We start from the raw sequence: 26,871 nt of genomic DNA, 5'->3' as shown, positions 1-26,871 counted from the left end.
CTTTTCCACATTGCCAAAGTCCCTGGCTACACTTCCTGGGGGAGAGGTGTAGAGGATTGTTGGGGCATGGACAGTTAGGTAGGGCAGTGGATAGAGCTCCAGGCCTGAAGCCAAGAAGACCTGATTCAAATCTAGCCTCAGATACTTACTAGCTGTGTGAACTTAGATAAGTCACTTAACCTCTGCCTACCATAGTTTCCTCATCTGTAAAAAAAAAAAAAGAGGGGGGTAATAATAGCACCTACATCCCACGGTTGTTGTGAAGATTAATTCAGATACTATTTGTACAGGGATTATCACAGTGCCTGGCACATAGTAGGTGCTATAAAAATATTAGCTATTATTATTATTACAGGTTAGCATCTCTGGGGAATTTGAAACATTGTCCCCTAAATGCTTGTACTTTAGTAGAGAGGCCTGAATACTGCACCTTGATTGCAAACAAAGATGAAGACAAGTTCCGTCTCTTTTCTAAAATGGGATCCTTAGGCCTCCTAGCCCTACAGCTGAGGTCTTCCCCACCTAGACCTTACCCTCCTCCCTCTCCTACCTGAGGCCTACCCAGAAAGAGAATGTGTCACCTACACCAGCCAGTTTTTAGGTGTCTTTACACCACTCCCTGTCCCTCATGCTTTAGGTCTAGAGGAAGTCTCTGTCTGCGTCACCCCCTCAGTGTTTTCCACTCATTCTCTCCTGCCTGCCCCAAATGCCAGAAATGCTAGCTAATGCTACGATCTGGCCAACATAGAGATTCCACCTGTGTGATTAAATACACACATATTCTGCATATATGTATATAAATACTTATGTATATGTATATTCATGTGCATGTATACAGATATAAACCATATGAGGGTGGCTGGCTGACAACCAAGATTCACACAGAGAATAAGTAGCAGAGGTTAAGATTTTAATTCAGGGTGTTTTACTCCAGATAACAGCTGCTTCCTGCTCCCACCCCCTACCCCCAACCCTGCACTCGCAATTATTTTGAATAACTATAAAATGAATAGATTAAACTAGACAATCTCTAATATCTCTCACACATTCTAATACTTCTCTAAGTCTGTGGTTCTATGACTTAAAACCTACGGGCACTTACTGTTTGATACTCCTTACCTTGTTGATCATAATGCTTTAGAAAACACATATGTAATGGCAATTGGTTATTTTTTCTGCCAGCTTCCCTTTCTAACTATGGTCTACAATAAATTAAATTACATTGGACAACAAATGGTTCACAATGCTTCTCCTCAAATACGATTTATTTAGCAATACCATAATAGGAAAGATGGACAAGTACAGATAGTAAAAACACAATTGTAGTAGGTTACCATGATAAAAATTAAATTAAAGAGTCATTAGCTAGATCCCAAAGCGCACTATTTTTACAGGAGAGATCTGTTAAACAGCAAACATTGAGTCCAAAGTGCAACAGGATAGTACCAGCCTGAATAATGTCTCCTCACAATAAGCTAAATGGGGATGGGGATGGGGGCCAGTTTCTATATGACCAGTAGGGAGAGGCACAGGGAATAGGTAGTTTTGCTCTCAGGGTAGGCTTGGTTATTCTCCCATCCTTCACTGATCCATTCACTGTCCTGGGAAGATCTGGATCGAATGGATCTCTTAAGTTGTCTCAAGTAGCAATAGAAAAGGAATTTCTTTTAATGTGTTATCAAGTGGTCCAAAAGAAATGACACAGGTAGAAAAAGTGGAATCACTCTTCTATGGGACACTACCTCAGGATAGTCTCTCACAGTACCTAGAAAGGTAACACGGAAGCAGGGGCTGTTTATAATATCATTCATATAAGGAGCTCTTCTGAAAGGAAATTCGCTCTACTAATGAAGGTTGACACTTCCTCTTCCACTGATAGCCTTACAGAGTTACCTAAAGGACTAAGAGGTTAAGTACCCAGGGTGACACAGCCAGAGATGGGACTTGAATCCAAATCTCCCTAGCTCAGAGGCCAATTCTCTATTCACTAGTGATGCCATATTGCCATTCATAAAGGTAATATAAGTGGACAATTTTGGTTAAAGGCAAGACAGAAGAATTGATGAATTCGATACACATATATTTGTTTGGTTTGGTTTTTGGTAATAAAAGCCAGTAGCGCTTAAATTATTCATAGAGAAACAGAGTGGTCAAACTCCCTATATTATTTGAGAATCAGTTTTTTCACCCTTCTTGTTTTGAGAGGATCTAAAACTTTATTAAAAGGCCACCAAGAACAGCATTGCACATTAGGCTTTACAAACAGTTAAATTCTAAATTTTAAATGAGTTTAGAGTGGACAGTCTCTTTCTACCTGATAAATAGCTAGCTTAACACTAACACCAAGAACCAATCATAACATTTTTCTTCCAATGCAGAAAAAAAGAAAACAAGGAAAGAAGGAAAAAAGAAAGAAAAACAGGAACAAAGGAAAGGAAATAAAGAAAAGCAAGACTTGCATTTTTTAATGATACAAAGTGGCCATGATACACATGAGGAATTAATCTCTTCAACACTATCAGTATAGATCAATCTTTACTCTTAAAATAAAAATATCAAGTGCATTGTAACATCTATGATACAATTTCCTTATACAGCTATGCTGTGTCAAAGGCTGAGGTGAAACAAAAACTAAAGGCCTCATTCACAAGACGTGGAAATGCACTTTGTACACTTCTTATGCAAATATATTTCATACATTAAAATTATGCATACAAAATATGCATATTAGATATGGCTTACACATTAAAAGTGATCTAAGTTGTAAATGGCACAGTCCCTCTACCTTGATTTGCAAGCTTAGGGTTTTATCCATTTAAAAAAATATTGCTTAACATTGCACAAACCAGAAAGGAAGCAGGCCCAAAGACAGACAGAACTCCTTAGTTTTAGTGTGACAATTTGGCTCATTTCTTAATCTATAGTGACTCCCGTGATGTTTTCAATAGATCTTTGTGCTCTGCAAAACACATAGACAAATCAAACCCATGAAGTTCATGTCCACCTCAAATTCTCAATGAATATTTACAATATCTGATCCAAGCTAATCATGCTATCAGTTCTCAACAAAATCATTCTTCATCTTGGAGCAACCTGGAAGTTCTTGTACATGCACACAGCATTACACCACTGAGAACAGACTGAGGGAGATGAATAAGACACTACAAGACTGGAAGTTCTTCTCTGATTAGTGCATTAGGAGAAATATATATGTATATGTACGTGTACATACATATGTGTATATACATACATATCTGGGATTCCACATAGTACATTTCAACCAGCATTTGTTGAATATACATTTTCTTTTTACATACATACATCTTTCATTTGTTTTGACCATCAATGATCAATATTTTTCTCCATCTGCCAGGCCCAACACTCCAGCTGATAAGTTCAAGATTCAGTTCCAAAGTTTCCTGCTGACAATGACTGTAGACTCCTCTTTGAGACTGTAAGCCTATGGAAGGTAGGGTTTGTGTTTGACTGATATTGACATCACCAAGCTCAATGCCACATGCTCTTAAGATTTTAATGATGATAACGTTGACAATGATTATGATGAGCTACAAGTTGACCAGTTAGTTTCAGAGAAAGGTTCCACTGACTTTATCAGAAGTTCTCATTCATGATGAGGTCTCCACTACTTTGTAGCCCCAATACAATTGTATATTCATTGCTGACTTAAGTGTCTGATTTCAGTTTTAGGGTTTTCCAACTTTGTTCCCAAACAATGATAGAAATCCAACAAGGATGATCTAAGTGGTCTGCCATCCAATAATGCAGAAATAAATCTTTTCCCAAGAGGTTTAAAAAAAGAAATTGCCAGCTGTAGTACTTTTCATAAAACAGTACATTAGAGAATAGATGAATGAATGAATGAATGAATGCATCATATACTTATACACATTTCACAGTCAGCTAAGTTAGAACAGCTTTCAATAATGCAAATTTCAAAAGTAATCCAACTTTTGACTAAAAAGTTTTTTTTTTCTGGCTTGATTGAAGAAGGCCAAACAGTAGAGGAAACACAATAATGATGACATGATGACAGTAACAATAATGAGAAAACACTACTGAAACCTTGAGAATATTGAAATGGCCTGAGTTACCAGCTCAGGGTTCCATGTTTTTAGCATTGTTTTCTTCCATTATCTTCCATTAAAAAGGGCAGGGTCAAAGAATATGCTTAGAGTAGAGCCTTCTGGCCATTTGAGGAGTTAGGACATTAATGTGCTGTTCTGATTTTCCTGAAACAAAATCCAAATAAAAAGCAGGAATCATAATTTCATCATTCCATAACTATCTCTCATTTCTAGTTAAGCCAATATTTATTCTTCACAACTAGATTCAAATGTGAGACATCAGTGTCTTAGCCCTTGCAAACAGCCAAGTTCAAGAAAACAATGAGTAAAACTTCAACAACTTCTTTTAATAAGAGAGCATTGGATTTAGAGTGAAGATTTCAGTTCCAGTTTTGGCTCTGTTGTTTGCCACCCTGGGAGTCTGTGAGAATTGGTTGGCTTTTCTCAACCCATTTTCTGCCCTAGGGTTGATACGGGGAGCAAGGGTATCCCCATGACAGTTCTTTAAAGTATTGTTACCAGTTTTTCATGGGGAAGAGGGATGACTTTTAAATCTATGTTGTTCTCAGGTGGATAGCTTGACAAGGCCATTTCAAAGTATACTTGAAACTATGAGTACAAATATTCATACCACAACAACCTTTGAGAGGTTTTTAGTGAACCTAGTGAAGTTTTTACATTACAGTACTTTTATTCAGTGCTCAGAATGGTGCTTGGTATAAAGTAAGTGCTTAATAAATGCACGTGACTAATCATATCATTCACCTGTACAATAGTTTACAGAACTTTAAAGTACCAGGTATCCCCAAAGTCTTAGTGCTGTTATAAGCTTTACTAACTTCAGAAGTATAAATGCTACTAAATTTTAAAAGAAACATTTGAGAAGCTAATTATTCAAAAATTTAATATAACCACCATCTTTTACTATACTTTGCTTAGTTTATTTTCAAACTTTGGATATTAATATCAAATAATGTTTTATCTACCTTTTGAGGTCACCTGAGCACATACACACAACTGTTCCCTCTTTTTCCATTACTCATTAAAATCACGAGAGGATATTATATATTTTATGACACTAACTTGATGTTATGTCACTCAATGAAAAAAAGATTCACACCCTCCCACTGAACTAGAGAAAGAAGATAGGAGATAGGATTTTACATAGTTGAGGGTTAATGCTTACATTTTTTAAAAAAGTTCTTTTTAATTGACAAATTAAGTCCATTTGTGGAAGGAGGTAGATTTTTCTAGTGTATAATTTTATAGCAGTATGAAAAAGGATAGTATGTTTGATGGAGGAAAAAAGAATGCTGGATTTAAAGTCAGAAGACCTGGGCCTGAATTTTCATTCAAATACTTCCCCCCTGTGTGGCTTTAAACAAATCACTTCTGCTCTGGACTTAAACTCAATTATCCATAAAATGAGGGAGTTGGAATATATGAGTATTAACATCTCTTCTAGCTCTAAAATTCAATGATCTGATAGTGAAAAATGCAAATGCCATTCCTAACTGAGAAGCTATAGAAACAAAATCAATGATCTTGGCCTCAATCACATATTTGAAGTTGGCTATTAGTATTCTGAAGCACTGAAAATGGAACAGAACAACGTAATTGAATTAAAGGAACGTAGAGATTAGAAGCATCAACCAGCTGAGGGATTCCATCAGAACGCAGGGCCATGTTGTGTAGCCTTAAACACTTTCAAAGTGATCCTGAAGAATACAGTAATTTGTCTATTCTACATGTATTTTATATGTATTGATTATCACATCTCCCCTTTTAGAATATACACATATGTATATATGCATATATACACACATATATGTGTGTATACATACATATACACACATACACACATATGTATATGTGTATACATACATACATACATACATATACACACACATATGTATATATATATTTGCCTTTCTTTGAATCTTCAGCATATACTGTTTGCTTGCTTGGTCTGTGGAACTAGCTGCCTTTTATTGGGTTCAGATCAAAAGATTCTAAAGCCTACAGCTGAAAGCCATGAAGTCTAAGAAAGCCATGAAGGGGAGAATCCCTCCTGCCAAAAGCTGAGTAGTGGTCTTTAGAAACGACCACAGTATATGCAGGATGCCCTATTGAGTTAAGGGAAAAAAGTCATAGCTCTTCATTTTAATTGGTAGTCATTGTTTCTATAGAATGCATCTCCAAATTCTTGTTCCTTCACTATTTTCTCATTCTGCCTTTATGGTAACAACAGGAGTCTACACTATTTATTTGCTTTTCATTTAGATTCTAAAATCTTGGCTATTGATTTCAGGTATGAATAAAACAGTCAGTGACCCAGAAGAGGTATGCAGTTGTGAATGCTCTTTCTTTTATAAGATTGCTAATAAAAGTTACATAAGAACCTTTAAGGGAGAATATTCTAATAGAATATTCAAATAAAATAACTCATACAAATATCATTATTATAAACTATATACTCTTTGGGATTATGTTTCAAGACTATTAAAAATGGAATTACCTCTCATTTGCAATATATCAGAAGCTTTTAAGATGTCTCAAACCTACTGGTGGTGAATCACATCACATTTTTCTTCTGTGGTATTTATTACCTCTTCTAAGTTCTTACGAAGCTCAGGCTCGCCTGAAGGAAAAAAAGAGACAAGTTATTGGGAAGACTAAATAAGCAGGTCAAGAGGCAGTTATCAAATTTGGCAGATTGTGTATTATGCTTACTGGACTTCACAGCATATTTCTCCAAGATCATCAGGCATTTAACTTTCATTGAATAAACTAAAACTTAAAAAGTTATAGTAATTTTGTAATACTTCAAAAGCTACAAAAATACAAACTACGAACACAAGGAGGAAAAAGAAGGCAGGTTTAAACACACATTAAAAATCACAGACAGATTCTGTCTTCAGTCCCTTTTCTGCAGGGGGAAAAATGTTAAAACTGAAGAGACATAAGCAAATCCCAGGATTACTTGTCTTTCTCCATGTTCCATTGAAATTCCTGTGGATTTAAGATAAATGAATATAAGAGATCAGATTATGTTTAAAGAATACTGTATCTAGTTATACAAAATTGAGTGGAATTTATAAGCACTCAACTCATGTAATTTTTCAAGGCCATAAAATTTTTAAAAGGCCTTGAAGAAGATTTGTGACCTAAAAAGATGACATAAATCCATGACAGATAGGGAGATCTAGGTTTATGAATAAAGGAAAACAAAGAGAAACAGAATAACAAAGAACCAATTGTGACATAAAAAAAATCTCAGGACTGTATTATTTACATCTCCCATACTCTGTTTTCTAGGTCAGAGTTTTTGCTTGGTTCGGTAAGAATTAGCCAATAAACACCCATTATCTAGTAAATAAGAGGACTTAGGAATGGATCCTGGTTCCACTATTTAATATCAGAATGACCTTGGGTCAGTTACTTAACCTACATGGGCCTTGGTTTTCTCAGCTATAAAACGAATTATATGGTTTCTAAGTTGCCTTCTAGCCTCAAACCTATGATTCTATGAACGATCCTATGTCAATAGGTACAATGAGGAAATCAGAGATGGCAAGAATTTTTATCCATGGTAAAAGAAATTAAGACATAAATGGTAAGAGATAAATGTAAGATTAAGTAGGTACTTCCAAGGAATATAACACTATTGTTCGGGAAGGACAAAAAGCAATCTATTATAAAGTTTACAAAAACGAGTCCCATGAATTTCTGTTCTGTTCAAAAAGACTTTCAGAGATGGGAGAAGGCATGTCAATGACTGTTCATTGGCTTCCCTCACCATTCCTGTGACTTTCCAGACCAAAAATAATTCCTTGGCCATCATTCTTCTAAATGTGTTGTCTTCTCCTAGCAGAATGTAATCTCCTTCTGGGCAAAGACTGTCTTCCTTTTTTCCATTTGTTTCTCTCAGCCTCAGCATAGTATTTGGTACATAATAAGTACTTGTTAAATACTTTGAGTCAACAAAATTAGTTTAAAAAGTGAAAACTTGAGAAATAGTATTGCTGGTGCTCTGTCTGTCTTTAGGTCTTGCTTCATAAATTTACCTTAAGATTTGTCTGGTACTATGGGGTTAGGAAAATGAAAAGTAAATAGACATTCATTTAAAAAAATTATCAAAGCCTTTTAGGACCACAATCAAAAAGAAGTCAGATTATATCTGCCTCTCTATTTTTGTATTTATATTGCTGTATGAATATATAAAACAAAAGAAATATGTAGATATATGTACATGTCTGTGCATCTAATATCATGCCCCACTTCCATCTACATTGCTGGAAGATTTCAGGCTTATGCTATATAATAGGAGTTTTGAGATTAAATGAACCTCCATCATTCTCATCCTTCAAATAAAAAAAATGAAAATTAAGTAAGGTTTATGACTGATCAAACAGATGATTCCTTACTGAGAACTTAGAGTGTCTGCCTGACCAAGAACAAGCACCTTTACTTGGTGCACAGAGTTTGCAGCTGTGGGCCAAGAACATGTACTGCGGTCCCACTGCTGAGGCACCATTGGCTATTACCACTAAAAGGAGTAGATGTCTGTTTGTCTTAGGCACTATACTGTTACATGGTAGACTTGCATAAAAAGGACAATAGTAGAGAAGAGACAAAACATATATTCTCGTGCATTTACAAAAACTATTCTCCTCATGGTTCTACTCTCTGACCATCTCTATCCCTCTGGAAATTTGACGTCTGTCCAGAGTCTATACTCCCCCACACCCTGACTCTGATGAATGAGCCCTTTGCCTTATATTGCCTGGAACCAGACCACTAAGCCACTTCCTACAGTTTCTTTGACTTGTGCCCTCAATTCCCTCCCTCCCTTTCCAGCTCCTCTGTATGCATCTTTCCCCATTAAAAAACACTATTTGAGAATAGAGACTGTCTTGCTTGCTTAGATTTGTTTTCCCTATACTTTAGCACAAACTTCTGCACATAGTCAATGATTAATAGATGCTTACTGTCTGTCTGTCTGTCACCTCTCTGTTGGGCCATTTGTTTCCCAGCATGGGGGAATGGGAAGAGCAATAAGTTTGGAGCCAGATGACTTGGGTTAATGTCCTGCTTATGCCACTTGCTAGCTGGATGACACGGGTCAAATCACTTCATCTCTACTATACAAAACTATTTTTCTCTATTTTGTTCCTCTGAAGAACTTTGGAATCAATTGTGTGATACAGGAGACACTGGCACAGGACCACTCAGCACACCATGCCCGCATCAAAGAAGGTGCTGTGCTCTATGAGCAAGACAGAATTGCAGTAGCTCCAAAGAAACATGAGATTCACAAAGATAGAGACATCTCCTTCCCAAATGGTCATATGGACTATTTGTGTCAGAACTGTGGGAGAGCATGATTAGCCAGAGTTGGACGCAATGTACCTTAACTCCAACATAGTGATGTCATTTTGGTCCTCTTCAAGAATGAAGGACAACAACTAAGCAACCAACAAAGCTATTAGGAGGACCAGATGAGATAATGGATATAATGCCTCTTTAAAATTGCTATGTAAATATTAGCAACTAGTCTCTAATGACACACAGATGGTCTAAAGCAGTAATAGCAGAAGGCACTCTATCTAAAATACCATCAAATATTCATTAGGAAAAAAAAAGAAGGATCATGATCCTTTAGGGATTGTTATTTTAATGACAATAATGTGTATATACATAAATACATATAGTTATACATACACATGTGCTTTTATACAAAAGTATGTGAATATTTTTCATTCTATGCCTACATATATGTATATGTGTATATATATATTCTCATTTGTATATGATGGTGCATTTATGAGAATTTAATTCAATTCATACCATATGATATCATGTTAGGGCAGATTGTTTTGTTGCTGTTGTTGTTGCTGTCGTTTTTCAGAAGGGGGTATATTACTGTATCAAATTCATTGATGGGCCACTGTGATTTACAGGTCTCTTTCTATAGATTGCATCTAGCCAGACTTTCCCTACCACTTCTCTCATTTCTACTTTTAAACTTATTTTCTGGATTCACTCCTTCTAGAGTCCATAACATCGGGGAATTTCAACCATTACTTCTGTGCTGAAAATTTCTATATCCATAGCTCGTTTTGATTTCTAAACCCCTATTTCCAACTTCTTACTAGACATTTGTCAGAATGTACAACTGTAGACTAGAACTCAGCATATATAAAAATCATAATTTCCCCTCCATTTCAAACTCTACCTTTTTCAAATGCAAATGTATTCTTTCCACTATCTAGACTTGAACACTTGGAGTAACATTTGACTCCCCTAAGTTCTTTACCATCTACATTCTGTCATCTTATTTTTAGTTCATCACAGAATCAACAAGCATATATCAAGCACCTACTAAGTGCCAGGCAGCCAGGTAGTATTGTAGATAGAGTACCAGGCTTAGAGTCAGAAGGACCTGAGTTCAAATATGGCCTCAGGCATTTAATAGCCGTGTGACTCTGGGTAAGTTGCTTAACACCGTTTGCCCCAGTTCCCTCACCTATAAAATGAATTGGAGAAAGAAATGGCAAACCATTCCAGTATCTTTGTCAAGAAAACTCCAAATGGGGTCGTGAAGAGTTGGTCATGACAGAAATGACTGAACAACAAATATACTAGGTACTATTAGATGCAAGAGACACAACGAAAAAGTTGAAAAAGTCCCTAATCCCAATAAACTTTCATTCCATCCAAAGAAATGACCTGTTCACTTATAAGCAGATACTAAATATATGTAAAGTAGGTACAACGTAACTCTATAGCAGAAGGGGGGAGGCATCAGCAGCTAGAAGAATCAGGGAGGGCTTTATGTAGGAGGTAGCATTGGACCTGAGCTTTGAAGGAAGCTTGGAATTCTAAGAGGCATAAGTGAAGAGGGGATTCATTCCAGATATAAGTGACAGCTTATGAAGAGGCACAGAGATGGGAGATTGAATAATATGCATAAGGAAGAGCAAGGTCAGTTTGGCTGGATTGTAGACCGCAGTAAAGAGAATACTGTACAGTAAACCTAAAAAGCTAGGTTCGAGTCATGTTGTAAAGTACTTTCAATATCAAACTAGAGTTTGTGTTTAATCCTGGAGGAAACGGGTAGCCACTAGAACTTAAGCAGAAGAGAGTGATGGTCAAAGCTATATCTTCAGAACATCACTTTGGCAACTATATAGGGAACAGATTATAAAGAGGAGAGATGAAGCAAGGAGACAAATTAGGACACTACTGTAGTAATTTGGGGCAGCTAGGTGGTGCAGTGGATACAGCACCAGGCCTGAAGATCAGGAAGATCTGAGTTCAAAATTCCAGTTTTGGACACTTACTAGCTATGGAACCCTAGGCAAGATGCTTAACTGTTTGCTTTAGTTCCTCGTATGTAAAATGAGCTGGAGAAGGAAATGGAAAACCATCTCAGTATCTTTGCCAAGAAAACCCCAAATGGAGTCATGAAGAGCTGGACAAAGCTGAAGAAAAAAAAAACCTGAACAAATTGTAGTAATCTAGGCAAAAGGTGATGTGGGCCTGAACTATGATAGGAGTCACAGGGTCATGGCCATGTAAGTACAGGGATAGATATGAGAAATGTCAGGAAGATAGTTCCAATAAAAACTGGCAGCTTAATGGATATATAGGGTGAAAGAGAATGAGCAGTTGAGCATGACTCTAAGGTTATGAGGCTGGGTAAATGGAAGGATGGTGGTAATTTCTATATAGAACTAAGGAAACTTAGAAGAGATGTGGCTTTGGAGGAAATGATAATGTTATGTTATCAGGAACAATTGAAGAAAGTAAGGATGTTTAGCCTTAGGAAGAGAAAACTGAGGGCAGTCATGAGAGCTGTCTTCAAATATTTGAAGTCTCTAATGTGGAGGAGGGATTACCAGTCAAGAAGCATTTCTTAAGGTTCCAGGAACTGTGCTAAACTCTGAGGATACAAAGAAAGACAAAATTATAATTCCTGCCCTCAAGGTGATCACATTCTAATATGGGGGATTAGACATTTATTTTTGCCCCAGAGGATGAAACCAGATACGATGTGTGTAAGCTGTAAATTGGCAAATTTAAATTTGATGTCAGGAAAACAAACCAAACCGAGCTTCCTGATGATGAGACTTATCTATAAGAATAGTGGGCTGCCTCAGGAGGTGGAGAGTTCCCCTTTCCAAGTCTAAGATTAGAAGCCAAATGTGACCTAACAGTTTGGTCATCTATTTTGGTCACCTATTCCCACTTGTCCTTGAACAGTAATACTTCATGGCCCAGCTGAAAAATCATTCTCTGCCTTCTTCTTGAAAACCTCTTCTGAGGGGCAGTCACATAACTCCCATGGCAGCCCTTCCCACTTTTGGAGAATTTTACTTGTTAGCAAGTGTTTCCATAAAGCATGTATAAAGTTGCCTCTTTGCAATATCCTCTCTTTGCTACTAATTCTGTGCTCTTTGGCCAAGTAGAATTAACTGAATTGCACTTCTGAATGACAATCCTACAAATACCTGAACATAGTGTTCACCCAAGGTTTTAATTCTCAAGGCTAAATAACCCTAGTTCCTTCAACTAATTCTCTTCTGGCATGATTCCAAGCCTCTCTCCATCCTGGTTGTCCTTCTCTGAATGACTTCCAGTTGTTTTTTTTTTTCCCATTCTAATATGGGATGCTCAGGACTGAACACATTTCAGATGTGGTCATCCCAGGGCAAAGTACAGCAGGACTGTCACTTCCAGAGTCTTTATACTACGTATCTCTTCAAATGTTTAATGTCACATCTGCTTTTCTGGCTATGTTGATTATATGCTTAATGAACATGGAACTTAAATTTCACTAAAAAATCCAGGTGTTTTTCAGAAGTTTTTATCTCTACCCCATCTTATAATTGTGGAGTTGATTTTTGGAAAATTACTGTAAGACATTATTACATCTATCTCTATTATAGTTTATCTTATTTTATTCAACCCAACAGTGAATTGTGAAATATTTTGTATCTTGACTCTGCAATCCAATGAATGTGCTGTTTCAGCTTTCTGTGTCATATGAAATGGATGAATATGCCATCTTTGCATTTGTCTAGATCATTTGTAAAAAAGTACAGAAGCAGAAACCAGGCTGGTATAGAAACTTAGGGGTACTCTTCTAGACCTCAGCTTCCTAAAATGACTTAAGTGATTAAGGACTTTGGTTCTGATAATTCTATCAGTTCTTAATCTACCTATTGTTTATTGTGTATCTCTTCAAGTTGTTCACAAAATGATAAGAATGATGTTGTTCAATGTTTGCTAAGATCTAAGTAAATAATGTACACCCCATTCCACTGACCCACCATAGTACCCTGAGAAGTCAAAAAACAATGTTAGTCTGACCTGCTGTTGAGAAACACATACTGGCTCTCTGTGATCCCTACTTCCTATTCCAGATAACTACAATTCGTCCTTTGCCAATATGTCTTGGAATTTTACCAAGAATCTAATTTAAACACCCTGCTCTATACTTTTCAGAATCTACTCTTCCCTCTTTTTGGTTATTGACTAAGAATAACCTCTTAAGGGTTTACAGTGTGCCACAGGGCCTCCCTCCCTCCCTCCCCATTCCAACAGAATTTCACAAAATATTCCTGGTTGTCCGTATGTGAAATTGCTAAGAGTTAACTGTCATATGCCTTCAGTGGAGATACTGAAAAACTTAAATACTGCACAAAGACTGGTGTGTAGTTTAATTAAAACATTTTCTTTGTTAGCTAATTTTAAAGGCACCCTTCAGCACCATTCAGAGCTACTGAATTATAGAAAGAAATAATACTGGCCCTTGCTCTGGGAACATTTTAACAAATGGACCAAATGCTGACTTAATTACTGTAACTGTCTTTTGGTATATGGTATTTGAAAATCTGAGTGTTTATCAAAATAAACAGCAAATAAGGAAAAGAAACAGAGCATGTGGTCCTTGAGAAATATTTGGGGTTTTTTTATATTCTAGACTTATGATCTCATGGTTTAAGGAGCTCCTATTGGAGAAACTCATTCCACTGATGCAAACAGGCACTATGAAAACAAAGACAAAATTGAAGTGATCCCCACACCTCATAGGAGCTGACTAACATTCTGCTGGCTGGGGGAGGAACTCTGCTAGGCTGCACTCAGAATGTACTCTACCAGTTTATGTATGAGAAAAATCTCCAATCTCTTTCTTTCATTGACAACATGGTTTGGCAGAAAGAGCTCCAACTGGAGTCAGAGGACATGAGTTCAAATCTCACCTCTGCTGCTTGCTGCCTATGTGACCTTGTATAAATTATGGAATTTCCATGAACTCGTTACCTCATCTGTAAAATTAAGGTGTTGGGCTGGGTGGATTTCAAGGCTCCTTTTAGCTCTAGCTCTGACCTCTCAGGGTAGTCCAAACCACTTTGGGTTCATTCTAATTATCAGGAGGTTCTTCTTTATAGAAAAGTATCAATTTGGCACTTTACCACCTCTCCTCATTGCTCCTAGTTACACCCTGTGGGGCCAGCCAGAATCAGTCTCAATCTTTCCCAGAACAACTATTCAAATACTTGAATAGAGCTATGATGACTTCCTCCAGACATTTTTCTCTTCAGGCTAAACATTGGCAGTTCCTTTAACTAATCTTGGACTTGTGCTCTCTTTCTCACCCTCTCCTAAACTCTGAAATATACCCCATTTTCCCCTAAGGCAGTCCAACTGTGGTTAATGATCTCTTTGATCTTAAAACAGTTTGCATTTCTACTGTGCTTTAAGGTGTACAAAAAACACTTTCCTCAAATTCCTCCTATGAAGGAGGGACTACAAATGTAATGATCTCCATTTTATAGAGGTACAGATGAGAAAGTGGGTCTGCATGGTGTAGGAGATAGAGGCGTCTAAGCCTGGAAGACATGGGGTCAAGGCCTGCTCCTGATACCTACCTGTTACATAGCCCTACGTGTTCTAGATAAGTCTCTGAAGACTAAGTTACAGAGAAGGCACTGACCTGCATTGGTAGATTCTGGTTTCCTCTCTTCAGCATTTCTTTGAAAATATGGGTTTGATCACTACTATCCCATACATATGAGGAAGCAGAAACTTACAGAGCATAAGAGTTCAGAAACTTCAGAGAGGGTTGAGTGACTTGCCACAGTTACAAAACTAGTAACTGAAAGAGTTAGGCTTTGGACTCATGTCTTATGACTCCAAGTTCAGTACTTTCCCCTTAAACCAGATATAGAGCTATGATTAACCAGAATGTTTAAAGAATGAGATGTTCTTGTCAACTGAATTTTCTGGTTCTTTCATGCTGAAACTGAATACTTGTTTCCACATTTGTTTAAAAAGTCTTTGTATTGATCTACTGATCCATGGAAACCATATTGAACATAAGATTTTCATTACATGTGAGGGTCTTGCTTGGACTAGGGTTTATCATTATCAGAGCAAAAGTCCTCCAGTCCTATTTCTATAGATAGTAAAAGTATGAGAGACTGGTCTTAATAAGATCATAGATTTAGAACTGGAAGTTACCTTATAGATGACCCTAACCTTCTTATTTGGGAGATAAGGAACTGATGGCCAATGGAGTGAAATGACTGCACATGATCATACAGGGAAGAAAAAGTACAGCTAGGATCTGAACTCATAATTTACTCAGTTTTTATATTCAACTGCCACAAGGTAGCAGGCTTGCCACAGAGCACTGACTAAACTGTTTTCTCCTCCCTCTAGATTAAAGTTAAAATCTGCTTTCTATGACATATAGGGGTGGGTCATTTTATTAATTCCTTCAGGATTTCTAAACTTTGGTCACATTTACTAAGAAATCTTTCTGAGGGTACTACCTTATCTAATGCCACTTATTCATGGATCTTAGGGCTTGGTCTACTGCTGCTTCTAGGTAGGAGTGGGAGAAAGAAAGAATGGGATGTTAAAAGTTTGAGTTGGTTTGTCTATCTAAAATAGCAGGGAAGAAGAAGACGGAAGAAAAATACTAAGGAAATGAGAAAGGCAGGGGAATTCAGCAAGTCCAAGGTATCATCCTTCATTAGGAATCAACCCAAACAATAGGGAAGGGAAGAACAGCTGTACAAAGTAATAAGAAAGGATCAGACCACGACTGCCAGATAAGTAGCTAAGCAAGGATCTGGAAAGCATCAGAAATTCACAAGGTCTTCAATGGATAGTGTGAGATGGATAAGGAACAGAATGGTACTTTGATTACTCAAGTTTGTCTCACCAGCATAGAGCTTATGAATATCACATGGCATCAGCACTGATATCTAACTATATTAGAGGAATAGTAAGAAGCATTTTCAGGAAATCTTGTGATAAAATTCATATGATACATAGTAAATAGTAAAAGAAAAAAAAAGGCTGCAGAAAAAAGCAAAATAAAAAAAGTCAACATGGTTTCTTTTTGTTTCAGTCTGGACTTGTGATTTTTATCAAGAAAAGGAACCCCCAATGTGGAAATTCTCTTCATCCATCAATGCAGACAGCCAACTCATTTGTAATTTGCAGTTTTAGACAGTTTATAGGGCATTAAACAGTTAAGTGACTTGTCCATAAGTCATATTACGAGTGGGTATCAGAATCATGAGTAGAACCTGGGTCTTCCTGGATCCCATAGTGACCCTTTATCTACTAAATCATATGGCCTTGTGCTAAGGCTATTATTTCCAGAGTTGAATTACACTGGGAAAATCTGGCAAAAATAGATGATAGATATATATGGTCTATACAGCCATTCTTCATTACCTGAGGAATCATCTCTAATTTTCTCATTTACTATATTTGATATTTATTTTTGAGGGGATAGTTATATCTTTTGAACATAATTATAAATCACACTCAATAAAACATACATAAATTAAGAGCTCACTCTACTATTGGAGGCAACTCCACTAACATCTTACCAGAGAACTATCTTCAGCCTCTGGAAATGATGTGCCAAAGGAATTCCAGCTTGTATAGGCTATTAACAAAAAATGCACCTCATAATGGCAGAAGAACTTATTTAATATTGTTGGTGCCTCATACATTACTAATATCAAAAGAGAATTTTATGTTGACTTCTTTTTATTTGATGAGATTTCCATTTTCTGCAGGTTTCCGTGTTTGTTTCCTATTCAGTTTTCTACTCAGTATCTTTCTACTTTCCTTTTAATTGCCTAGTTTGTCCAAACCAATACCCACAAGATATGAGACAGCCAGGAACACAGCTCTCTGCCGAGCTGAGCTGAGCTTACTCAGAAAGAAGGATCCTGTTGAGGAATTAGAACTCAGTGACTTCCTAAGCTGCATTTTTCTGCTTGCTCGAATGACCTTTTTTCTATCTATATCAGACTTAGTGCTTGATCTCCAAGGAGACTCAATACCTAGGCCTAGGACAAATTTGTTTGCGGGTAGATTTATGAGGTGATGTTCTTGAGAAATGATGGTGATCAATTTGCTGAGCATTTTAACCAGCTGTTCTTTCCCTGTATGACAGGGCCTCTATCTCTGGGTGAACGAACACTTGCCCTTGATGAGTGCTCAAAATGTCTGTGGAGAGGGAACAAAATGTGGAAATTAAATAGATGCTGGAAAATGAAGATTTATGTCATGTCTTTCTTGCTTTGATTTCTAATAAGGGTCCAAAGTCATGAGGAATTTTTTTCTTTCTTTGTGGCCAAGGCATGGAAGATAGACCACACATGCAGACAACCAGAAAAACAAAGGAACTCAGCAGCTATATACAAACATACATGTATGTGACTCAAAGCTTTTACTAAAACCCTACTTCACTGTGTTGTCACGGATGGAGGTAGTCTTGGGTACCTGAAAGTTATGCCAGAAGAGTACAAGCCCTGTCAGGTTGTGCCTAGGTCAAAAGGGCTTTAAGGATGGGTGATGGATTGTGATGTATGTTTCCAAGTTAAAAAACAACAACTCCACAGCAGAAGGTTGGTCAAGAGGTAATAAATGTCTATTATCTGTGCCATGGAGGGACCACCTATCATCTCAGAAAAGTGTGGAGCTTTTGAAGCATAGAGTAATAAAAACTAAAGAAAGGCATGGTATAAAAATGAAAAGATTATATCCTCTACACTTGAGTCCCTTATCCTGGGGCTTATAGCTGATTATACCTCATCAAGCTCCAGTCAGACTTGGCTTCTCACAATTTGTTGCTTGCCTTCTACCCCCAATTCATGTGATGCTGAGCAGAGTTAACGAACATCACATAACTTTGATGACTGGGTCCACTAAACATTTATGTTACACAAATAATAGTAATAATGGATAGCACTTACACAGCATTCTAAGGTTTGCAAAGCACTTTATAAACATTATCTCATTTGATCCTTATAAAAACTCTGTGAGGTAAGTGCTATTATTGTTCCCACTTTACAGATGAGGAAATGAAGACAAACAGAGGTTAAGTGACTTATTTAAGATCACATGGCTAATAAATGTTTGAGGCTGATTATGAACCTGGGACTCGTGACTCCATGTCCAACATTCTATCTACTTCACCATACAGCTAGCTGTTTTTCTATTGGACCCTCTGTTTAATATTTAAATAGAAATGCAATCTTTTTGATGTCAACAATGGATTCATTTCTTGCTTACCACAGTGGTTATTCCCAATATTTCCTGAAGCCAACCCATCTTTCTTCATACTTAGCCATATTTAACCAAAAATATCAAGGTCATTTGTCAGGAACTTCCTTTTCTTTCTCTTCCTCATCTCATGCCACTCAGATATCTTTCCTCACTATTTCTTTCTTTGTTCCTATCTCATAAAGAAGTAGCTTTTCTCCTTGACAAGGCAAATCCTTCTACCTTCACCCTGGATCCCACTGTCTCTCAATCAATAAACATTTATGAAGAACTTGCTATGTGTCAGGCACTGTGCTAAGTTCTGGGGATACAAAGAATGGCAAAAAACAATCCTTGTTGTCTAAGAGTTCATAGTCTTGCATATGTTTGTGGGAGGAGACAACATACCATGTACAAACAAGCTATATACAGGATAAATTGGAAATAATCAGCAGAAGGAAGGCACTAGATTTAAGGAAGATCAGAAAAAGATTCCTATAGAAGGTGGGATATTAGCTGGGACTAGAAGGATGCTAAGGAAGTCTGGAAGCAGAACTGAGGAGGAAGAGCCTTCCAGAAATGGAAGACAGCCAGCAATATGTCTATAGTTCAGAGATAGAATGTCTTGTTACAGGAACAGGAAGGAGACCAGTGCTGTGTGGGGAGCATAATGTGTAAGAAGACTGGAAAGGGTCCAGGAATCAAAGATTTCTATTTGATCCTAGAGGTAATAAGTTTATTGAGTAGGTGAGAGACATGGTCAAATCTGCTTTATAGGAAGATCATTTTGACAACAGAACGCAGGACGGACTAGAGTAGAGAGAAACTTGTAGCAGACTAACCAGGAGGCTAATGCAATATTCTAGGCATGAGGTCATAAGGGCCTGCATCAGGGTGTTGGCACTGTCAGAGAAAAGAAGGGGCTTTATTTGAGAGATGTTTCAAAGGTTAAATCTATAGGGCCTTCCTAACAGATTGCATATAAGGGGGTAAGAGAAAGTGAGAAGTTGAGGAGGACAACTTGGTTGCAAGAATGCTTTGCTGGAAGAATGGTGGTACCCTCAAAAGGAACAGGGAGGTTGGGAATATGGGTCATTTTGATAAGAAAGATAAAGAGTTCAGTTTTGGACATGATACATTCTGTTTTTTTTCTAACAGATTGTTCCTTGTCACCTCCATTCTCACTAATCTTGAGTCTCTCCCTATCTACTAGCTTCTTCCACACCTTTAAAAAAAAAGGTACTTTATCCATCTGTCCTCAATAGCTTTCATCCTACATATCTCCTTCCTTGAGAAAGTAACCTACAATCAATGCCTCTACATTCTCTCCTCTTACTCAATATTAAACCCTCTGCAGTTTGGTTTTGGACTTCATCATTCAACTAAAACTGCTCTCTCCAAAGTTTCCTAATTGCCATATCTAATGATTTCTTCTCGATCCTCATTTTCTTGACCTCTCTGCAGCCTCTACCATTATTAATTAACCTCTTCTGCTAGATTCTCTGTCCTTCCTAGGTTTGCATGACATTGCTTTCACAATGTATAACCAGACTTTCTCAGTCCTCTTTGCTGTATCTTCCTCCGGATCATGCCCACTAATCTCAGGTGTGCCCCAAAGGCTCTGACTTGGGCCCTCTTTTCTTCTCTCTCCGTATATTGATTGATGTTCTTATGAGTGCTCAGGAAGCCACTGGTCGTCTTTATGCAGAGGTCTAGGCAGCTAGTTGGCACAGTAGATTAAATATTGGAGTTAGGAACATGTGAGTTTAAGCCTAGCCTCAGACATTTACTAGATGTGTAACCCTGGACAAGTCACTTAACCTCTGCTGCCTCAGTTTCTTCATCTGTAAAATGGAGATAATAACAGGACTACCTCCCAGGGTTGTTTTGAAAATAAAATGAAATAACATTTATAAAGCACTTTGCAAACTTTAAGCCAACCAACCAAATAAGTGCCATTATTGTTGTTATTATTACATTCACAGATAATTTCGGACCAATCCATCCAACTTTAACCTCTCTTTTGGCATCTAATCTTGCATCACCAACACCCTGCTGTTCACCTCAGAATGGATGTTCTATGAATTTCAACCTCCACAAGCTTAAAACAGAATTCATTAACTTTTTCCTCAAACCAGTTCCTTTCCTGAACTTCCTTGTTACTATCCAGGGTATCACAACTTCCCAGTCACTTTGGTTCATAATCTCAATGTCATCCTTGACTCTTCACTCACCCTCAACCCACGTATCTGATCTGTTACCAAGTCCTACCTTCACAATCTCTCTTATATATATCTTCTTCTACTAACACAGCTACCACTCTGGTGCAAATCCTCATCACTTCATGCCTGGACTACTGCAAGAGCCTTGTGGTTGGCCTTCCTGTCTTATCACTCTTGACTCTAGTCCCTGCTCTAGTCAGCTGCAGAAGTGATCTTTCTATAGCACAGGTCTGATTACACCATCTCTGTACTCAATAAACTCCAGTAGTTCTCCTTATCACCAAGCAAATAAAATGAAAATCCCATTTGACTTTTAAAAGTCTTTCGCAACCCATTCCCTTCCTACCTGTCCAGTATTCCTGTACTTCGTTCCCTTCCCTATATTCCACAGTAGGAATTGGCCTTCTTGCTATTCCTCATACATGATATTACATCTTCTGACTCTGTGCATTTTCACGGGCTGTCCTCCACACCTGGATTTCTCTTCTTCCTCAGCTCTGCCTCCTGGCTTCCTTGGCTTCCTTCAGGCCTTAGCTCAAATTTTACCTCCTGCTAGAGGCCTTTCCCTTTCCCCCTGCTACCCTCCTTTCATTAGCTCCCATTACACTACATGTGTATTTGTATATTTGTATATTTGTATATATGTATATATGTGTATATACACACACATATGTGTGTGTATGTATATATGTGCATATATATACAAATATATGCATAGGTATATACACAGATGTATTTGTATATACATAGTTTGTGTATTGTCTTTTCCATTAGAATGTGAGTAGAGACCAGATTTTTGCCTTTGGTTTTATTCCCAGCACTTACAACAGTGTCTGGCACATAGTAAGGCTCAATGAATGTTTGCTGTTGTTTTTTTGGGTTTTTTTATTGAGGAAATGGTCGATTTACAATAAAACTACTGACTCATAATACTATGGAGTTTGCTATGTTATTTAGGACAAATACTTAATACAAAAAAAGTCAATATGATATACTTGAAAATGTATCTACAAGAAGCATATGCATCTTTGTTTGTTAGTATAGAAAGATAACCTTTTATATTCTTTTTTCTTAAGACAGTTAACTTCAAAAATGAGTCGCATGTCTAGGAGAAAGTTGAATTCTATAGAGATCCTATGTATTCTCTATATTAGTTTGTATATCTAAATTACATATGAATTTATAGACTATACATATTCTATAGTTTATTTTACATAGCATAATACTTACATTTATATCTATTATATGTATTATATATTCATATGCTTTCTGACCTGTATTTAGAGTCTATGTACTGGAAGGACTTGAAGATAAAAGTCATATTATATGGCCCATGGTTGCCAGGGAAAACTCTGCTTATATATATTTTTTTATTTTGCTTTTTTTTTGGGGGGGGTGAGGTATTTGAGATTAAGTGATTTGCCCAGGGTCACACAGCTAGTAAGTGTCAAGTGTCTAAGTCCAGATTTGAACTCAGGTCCTCCTGACTCCAAGGCTGGAGCTCTATCCACTGTGCCACCTAGCTGCCCCTGCTTATATGTTTTTTTAAAACAAGGATTCTAAACCTGGAAAGTGTGAACTTGTTTTTTAAAAAAATCTTGATAGCTGTATCTCAATATAATTGGTTTCTTTTATAATTCTACATATTTCATTTTATGTATTATTATTTTTTTCTATGAAAGGGTCCATAGGATCAAACATACTGCCAAAGGGATCTGTGATACAGGGAGAAAAAAAAAGGTTAGGAATCCTTTTTCTAGAATGTCAGCAATTTTTTTCTTAATCTCCAGAAAAAAACAAACCAAAAAACCTTCTGCAATCTTTCCTAGTAAAGCATTCTAATATCTCATAGCTGTAACAGGATGAAAAACCTAACCTACCCCTACTTCCTACATGAAAAGCAGATTTCCCATTGAAATGTCTTCAATCTGCCAAAAGCTATTTGAATGCCATTAAAGTTTTACTATAGTGGGGATGGGGACTGAATGATCTATATTCTCTCTAATAGTAGCTGGTGATCTGCTTAAATACAAGGTCATATCAGCTATACCAAAGTGTAGTCGAAAGACAAAGGAAACTTATTTCACTCCTAAAGTTATAGAAAATCATTGATCTTTTTTTTTCTTTTTAAAGTAGGTCTTTAGGGGGAGGAAGGTTTATTTCCAGATATGCAAAACTTATCTTCTCACAAGAAACTAGCCTAATGGGATAGTCTTAAGGTCTAAAAATTACCCTTATACTCTGAAGTAGAGCAGAACCTAAGGAAGAATGCTTATAAATAAAATATCTGATGTCATCTTCTCTAGTTACACACAAAGAAACAGATGTGTGTGACAGAGCAGTGCCTCCTTTCGTACTGCTAACCTTGCAGGTCAAATTGGTTTTCCCTCCTATATCATACTCCTGTCTTCTTTAAAATGATCTTCTTTTCTGAAGGTTCTTTTTGTGCTTTAATAAACCTGCTGAAAAGGAATGAAATGCATAAATGCAGTTCGTCAAAGAAAGAACTCTTCTGTAGCAAGGGTCCTTGACCTTTTTTGTGCCATGGATCTCTTTGGCAGTCTGGGGAAGCCCCTGGACCCCTTTTCAGAATAATGGCACTCAATACATAATTAATATATGAAGGAATACAAAGGAAACCAATTACATTGAAACAAAGATGTAATTTTTTCCCCAGCCCAGTCCGTTAAACTCCTGAAATCTACCTGTGAACCTCAAGTTAATAACCCCTATTCTACAGGTCATATTGGTATTTTTACATAAAGTAATGAGTATATAAGGTTGGTTATGTCAAAATAATGAATTTTATGCAACTATTTATCATATTACAATGAAATTCATATCAAGTCAGCATGAAAAAAAAGAAGATATTTTCCTCTTTAGCCTTTGTCTCCACCCTGGAAATCTCTCTAAAAGAGGGGGGAACTTCTAAAAGAAATCCTTTAAAAATCTTCCAGCAATGACAATCTATTTTAATGTCTTTTCTTATGATATACATGATCAGGTATCACATACATCATATGAAAAATCTAAAAATAATTGATCAATAAAAGTTTTAATTTTATTCACAATGTAATTCTTTTAAAGGTAATTAAATTGAAATGTTATGTTTTTTATATATGGCTATTTCAAATTAATGACAGTGAAACTAAAAGAAAATCATGAATCTATGAGTGATATTCTTCCTATTGGATCTAAAACAAGTCCAATTATTCAAAACCTAGGCAAGTGAAAGCCATTCTACTGGTGAAACGAGGACAGTAAGTGTGTCTGCGTGTGTGTGTTTATACAAAATTCCAACAAAATAACAATTAATAAACACACAGTCATCAATGTCTATATCAGTATCCCCACTCTTTTCCCAACATCTCTAGCCTTCTCATTCTAGTCCTTAGAATCTGTCTTATTGCTAGTCCATCTTCCAACCCTCATCTTCTTTCTCAATCACCTTCCTAATCATACTATTCTATCCAAAATATTTTATTGATATTTATTTTTGCTATCCAGGGAACCATCCTTGTAACAAAAGAAGAGCCCTGGTTCTAGAGTTAGAGCAAATGGGTTCAAGTATTGCCTCTGTCTCATTTATTATGGTTTTAGACCAATCACTTAAATCTTTCTGGGCCTCAGTTTCCTTAACTGGGAAGTAAGCTGGCTGGATATGGTAGCACACACTTATAATCTCTGCTACTAGGGAGGCTGAGTTGGTGGACCACTTGAACTTGGGAATTCTGAGCTGTGGTGTGCATCCAAAGCCTGGCAGAAATATGGTGAGCTCCTAGGAGTAGAGTACCACCATTTTCCTTAAGGAGGGGTGAACTGGCCCAGGTGAAAGGAGGAGGTCAAGCTAGCACTGACCAGTGGCAGTGTTGGACCCATCTGTTAAAATTGTTCTGGGTCCTTAAATGCCCCTCCCCCTCTCTTCATACCCTCCTTCCCCCCTTCTAATTAATATAGTAAATATATAAGTAGCCAATATAAAGGGGCAATAGTGGGAAATAAGATTGCAAAGGGGAACCTAGGAGTTATATATAAACTGTCACAAAAATCAAAGGAGTATAATAAACAAATTGTATCATATATTAACCAAAATCCACATCAGTAACATGTGCCAAATCAGCGGAAGCCATCCAGGCGCTGCTGTCAGGGCCTTTTGGTGTTATGAGATGTAAGTCCCAGAGAAATTCCAGACTCTCACAGTAAAGAACAGCCAATCACCAAACAGTGCTGAGAATTTCGAAATAAAGTGGACATGTTAACTTTAAAGTTTTACTGACAACTCTGAAATGATCTGGATATGTTAATGAGCTAACCCCAAGGATGCACAGATAAGAATTAGTCAGTTTCCCATAAAAATGACATCTCAAACTCCTGCTCCACCCCCCAACCCCAGCACTCTTTCATCTTTTAAGGATCCATGATGCTCAAGTGCTCCCAACTACAATCTATGGTTAAGTGACCCGAACCCTCCCCATTTTCTTCCTCAAACTTCTTTCCTTCACCATCCACCCACCCCCACCCCCGTCTCCATGCTGTCTGCTTCTGTATCCCTTCCACTTCTTGTCTCTGCTGTATTTGTTTGCCTCCACACCCTCTGTGGCTAATTAAAATGTGATTGCCGCCCATTTCATGCTTCCAGTTGTGGTCTGTCCTGGAGAGTCCCCAAGGAGCCAAGCATGCCTGCTCCCATTTCATAATTTCATAAATTGATTATCAATTCAGCACATGAGTAGATGCTATACTCCTAAGTCAGGAGAGACAGGGAGATCCAATATTAAATAAACAAATGAATAAATGGATAACATAGAATGGATCAATAGCAGAATGAACAAATGAATGATTAAGAAATAAAGATTTTTTTGTGTATACCCTTTGACCCAGTAATACCACTTCTAGGGCTGTTTCCCAAAGAGATTATATGAATAGGAAAAGGACCCACATGTACAAATATATTTATAGCAGCTCTTTTTTTGGTGGCAAAGAATTGGAAATTGAGAGGATGTCCAGCAATTGGGGAATGGCTGAACAAGTTGTGGTATATGAATGTAATGGAATACTATTGTGCTATAAAAAAATGATGAGCAGGCAGACTTCAGAAAAACCTGGAAAGTCTTGTGTGGACTGATGCTGAGTGAAGTGAGCAGAACCAGGAGAAAGTTGTACACAGTAACAGCCATGTTGTGTGATGACTAACATTGTTAGACTTAGCCCTTCTCAGCAATGCAAGGATCTAAGATGTCTCCAAAGGTCTCATGATGGAAAATGCTATCCACATCCAAAGAAAGAAATATAGAGTTTGAATGCAGTTCAAGGCATACTATTCGCTATTTTTCTCCTGTTTTGTTTTGTTTTCTCTTTCTTGTGGTTCCTCCTACTGGTTCTAATTCTTCCTTACAACATCGCTAATGTGAAAATATGTTTAATAGGAATGTATATGTATAGCCTATATCAGATTGTGAACCATCTTGGGGAGGGAAGGGGAGAAAAATTTAAAACTCAAAAGCTCACGGAAGTAATTATTGATAAATCAAAATAAATTAAAAAAAAGAAAGATTTTTTTTAAAAGAAAGTAAAGGGGGAAGCTAGGTAGCACAGTGGATAGAGCACTGGCCCTGCAGTGAGGAGGACCTGAGTTCAAACCCAGCCTCAGACACATAACATTTACTATCTGTGTGACTCTAGGCAAGTCACTTAACCCCAGTTGCCTCACACTCTCCAACCCCCCCCAAAAAAGAATTAAATAGCCGTTAAGTTACTTTCAAAGTCTTAATCCTATGATCTATGATACTATTAAACCTAAAAAGAAGCTGTTCAGGAAAACCAGTCAGTACAGTATGTGCAATATTCAACCTTCTTAGTGCCTTACTTCTGCAAAGAAAGGTAAGAGTGTGAGATTCTATGTTAAAGATGAAGGGACTTTCAGGATTCTGTAGGACTTTTTGCCATAGCAATAATGTGTGGTACCTAGTGTAAACATT

The 26,871-nt window shown here is 37.2% G+C and overlaps 1 protein-coding gene across 4 annotated transcripts in view; it reads right to left on the bottom strand.

Moving 5' to 3' along the window:
• Window positions 1–1,237: 1,237 nt before the first annotated feature.
• PDE1A (phosphodiesterase 1A) overlaps window positions 1,238–26,871 on the bottom strand; it is a 462,055-nt gene continuing 436,421 nt past the window's right edge. For all 4 annotated transcript variants that reach the window (XM_021006389.2, XM_078146948.1, XM_021006391.2 and 1 more), the window contains 2 exons: window positions 6,604–6,726; window positions 1,238–4,250 (listed from right to left, as the gene is read on the bottom strand). In XM_021006389.2, coding sequence (XP_020862048.1) covers window positions 6,647–6,726 — 80 coding nt within the window. In that variant the 3' untranslated portion in view covers window positions 1,238–4,250; window positions 6,604–6,646. The remainder of the gene's footprint in view (window positions 4,251–6,603; window positions 6,727–26,871) is intronic.

This window comes from Phascolarctos cinereus, unplaced genomic scaffold (assembly GCF_003287225.1).
Source record: "Phascolarctos cinereus isolate Bilbo 61053 unplaced genomic scaffold, phaCin_HiC Scaffold_726;HRSCAF=1367, whole genome shotgun sequence".
Lineage (NCBI taxonomy): Eukaryota > Metazoa > Chordata > Mammalia > Diprotodontia > Phascolarctidae > Phascolarctos > Phascolarctos cinereus.
This window is presented reverse-complemented; position numbering and strand designations above follow the sequence as displayed.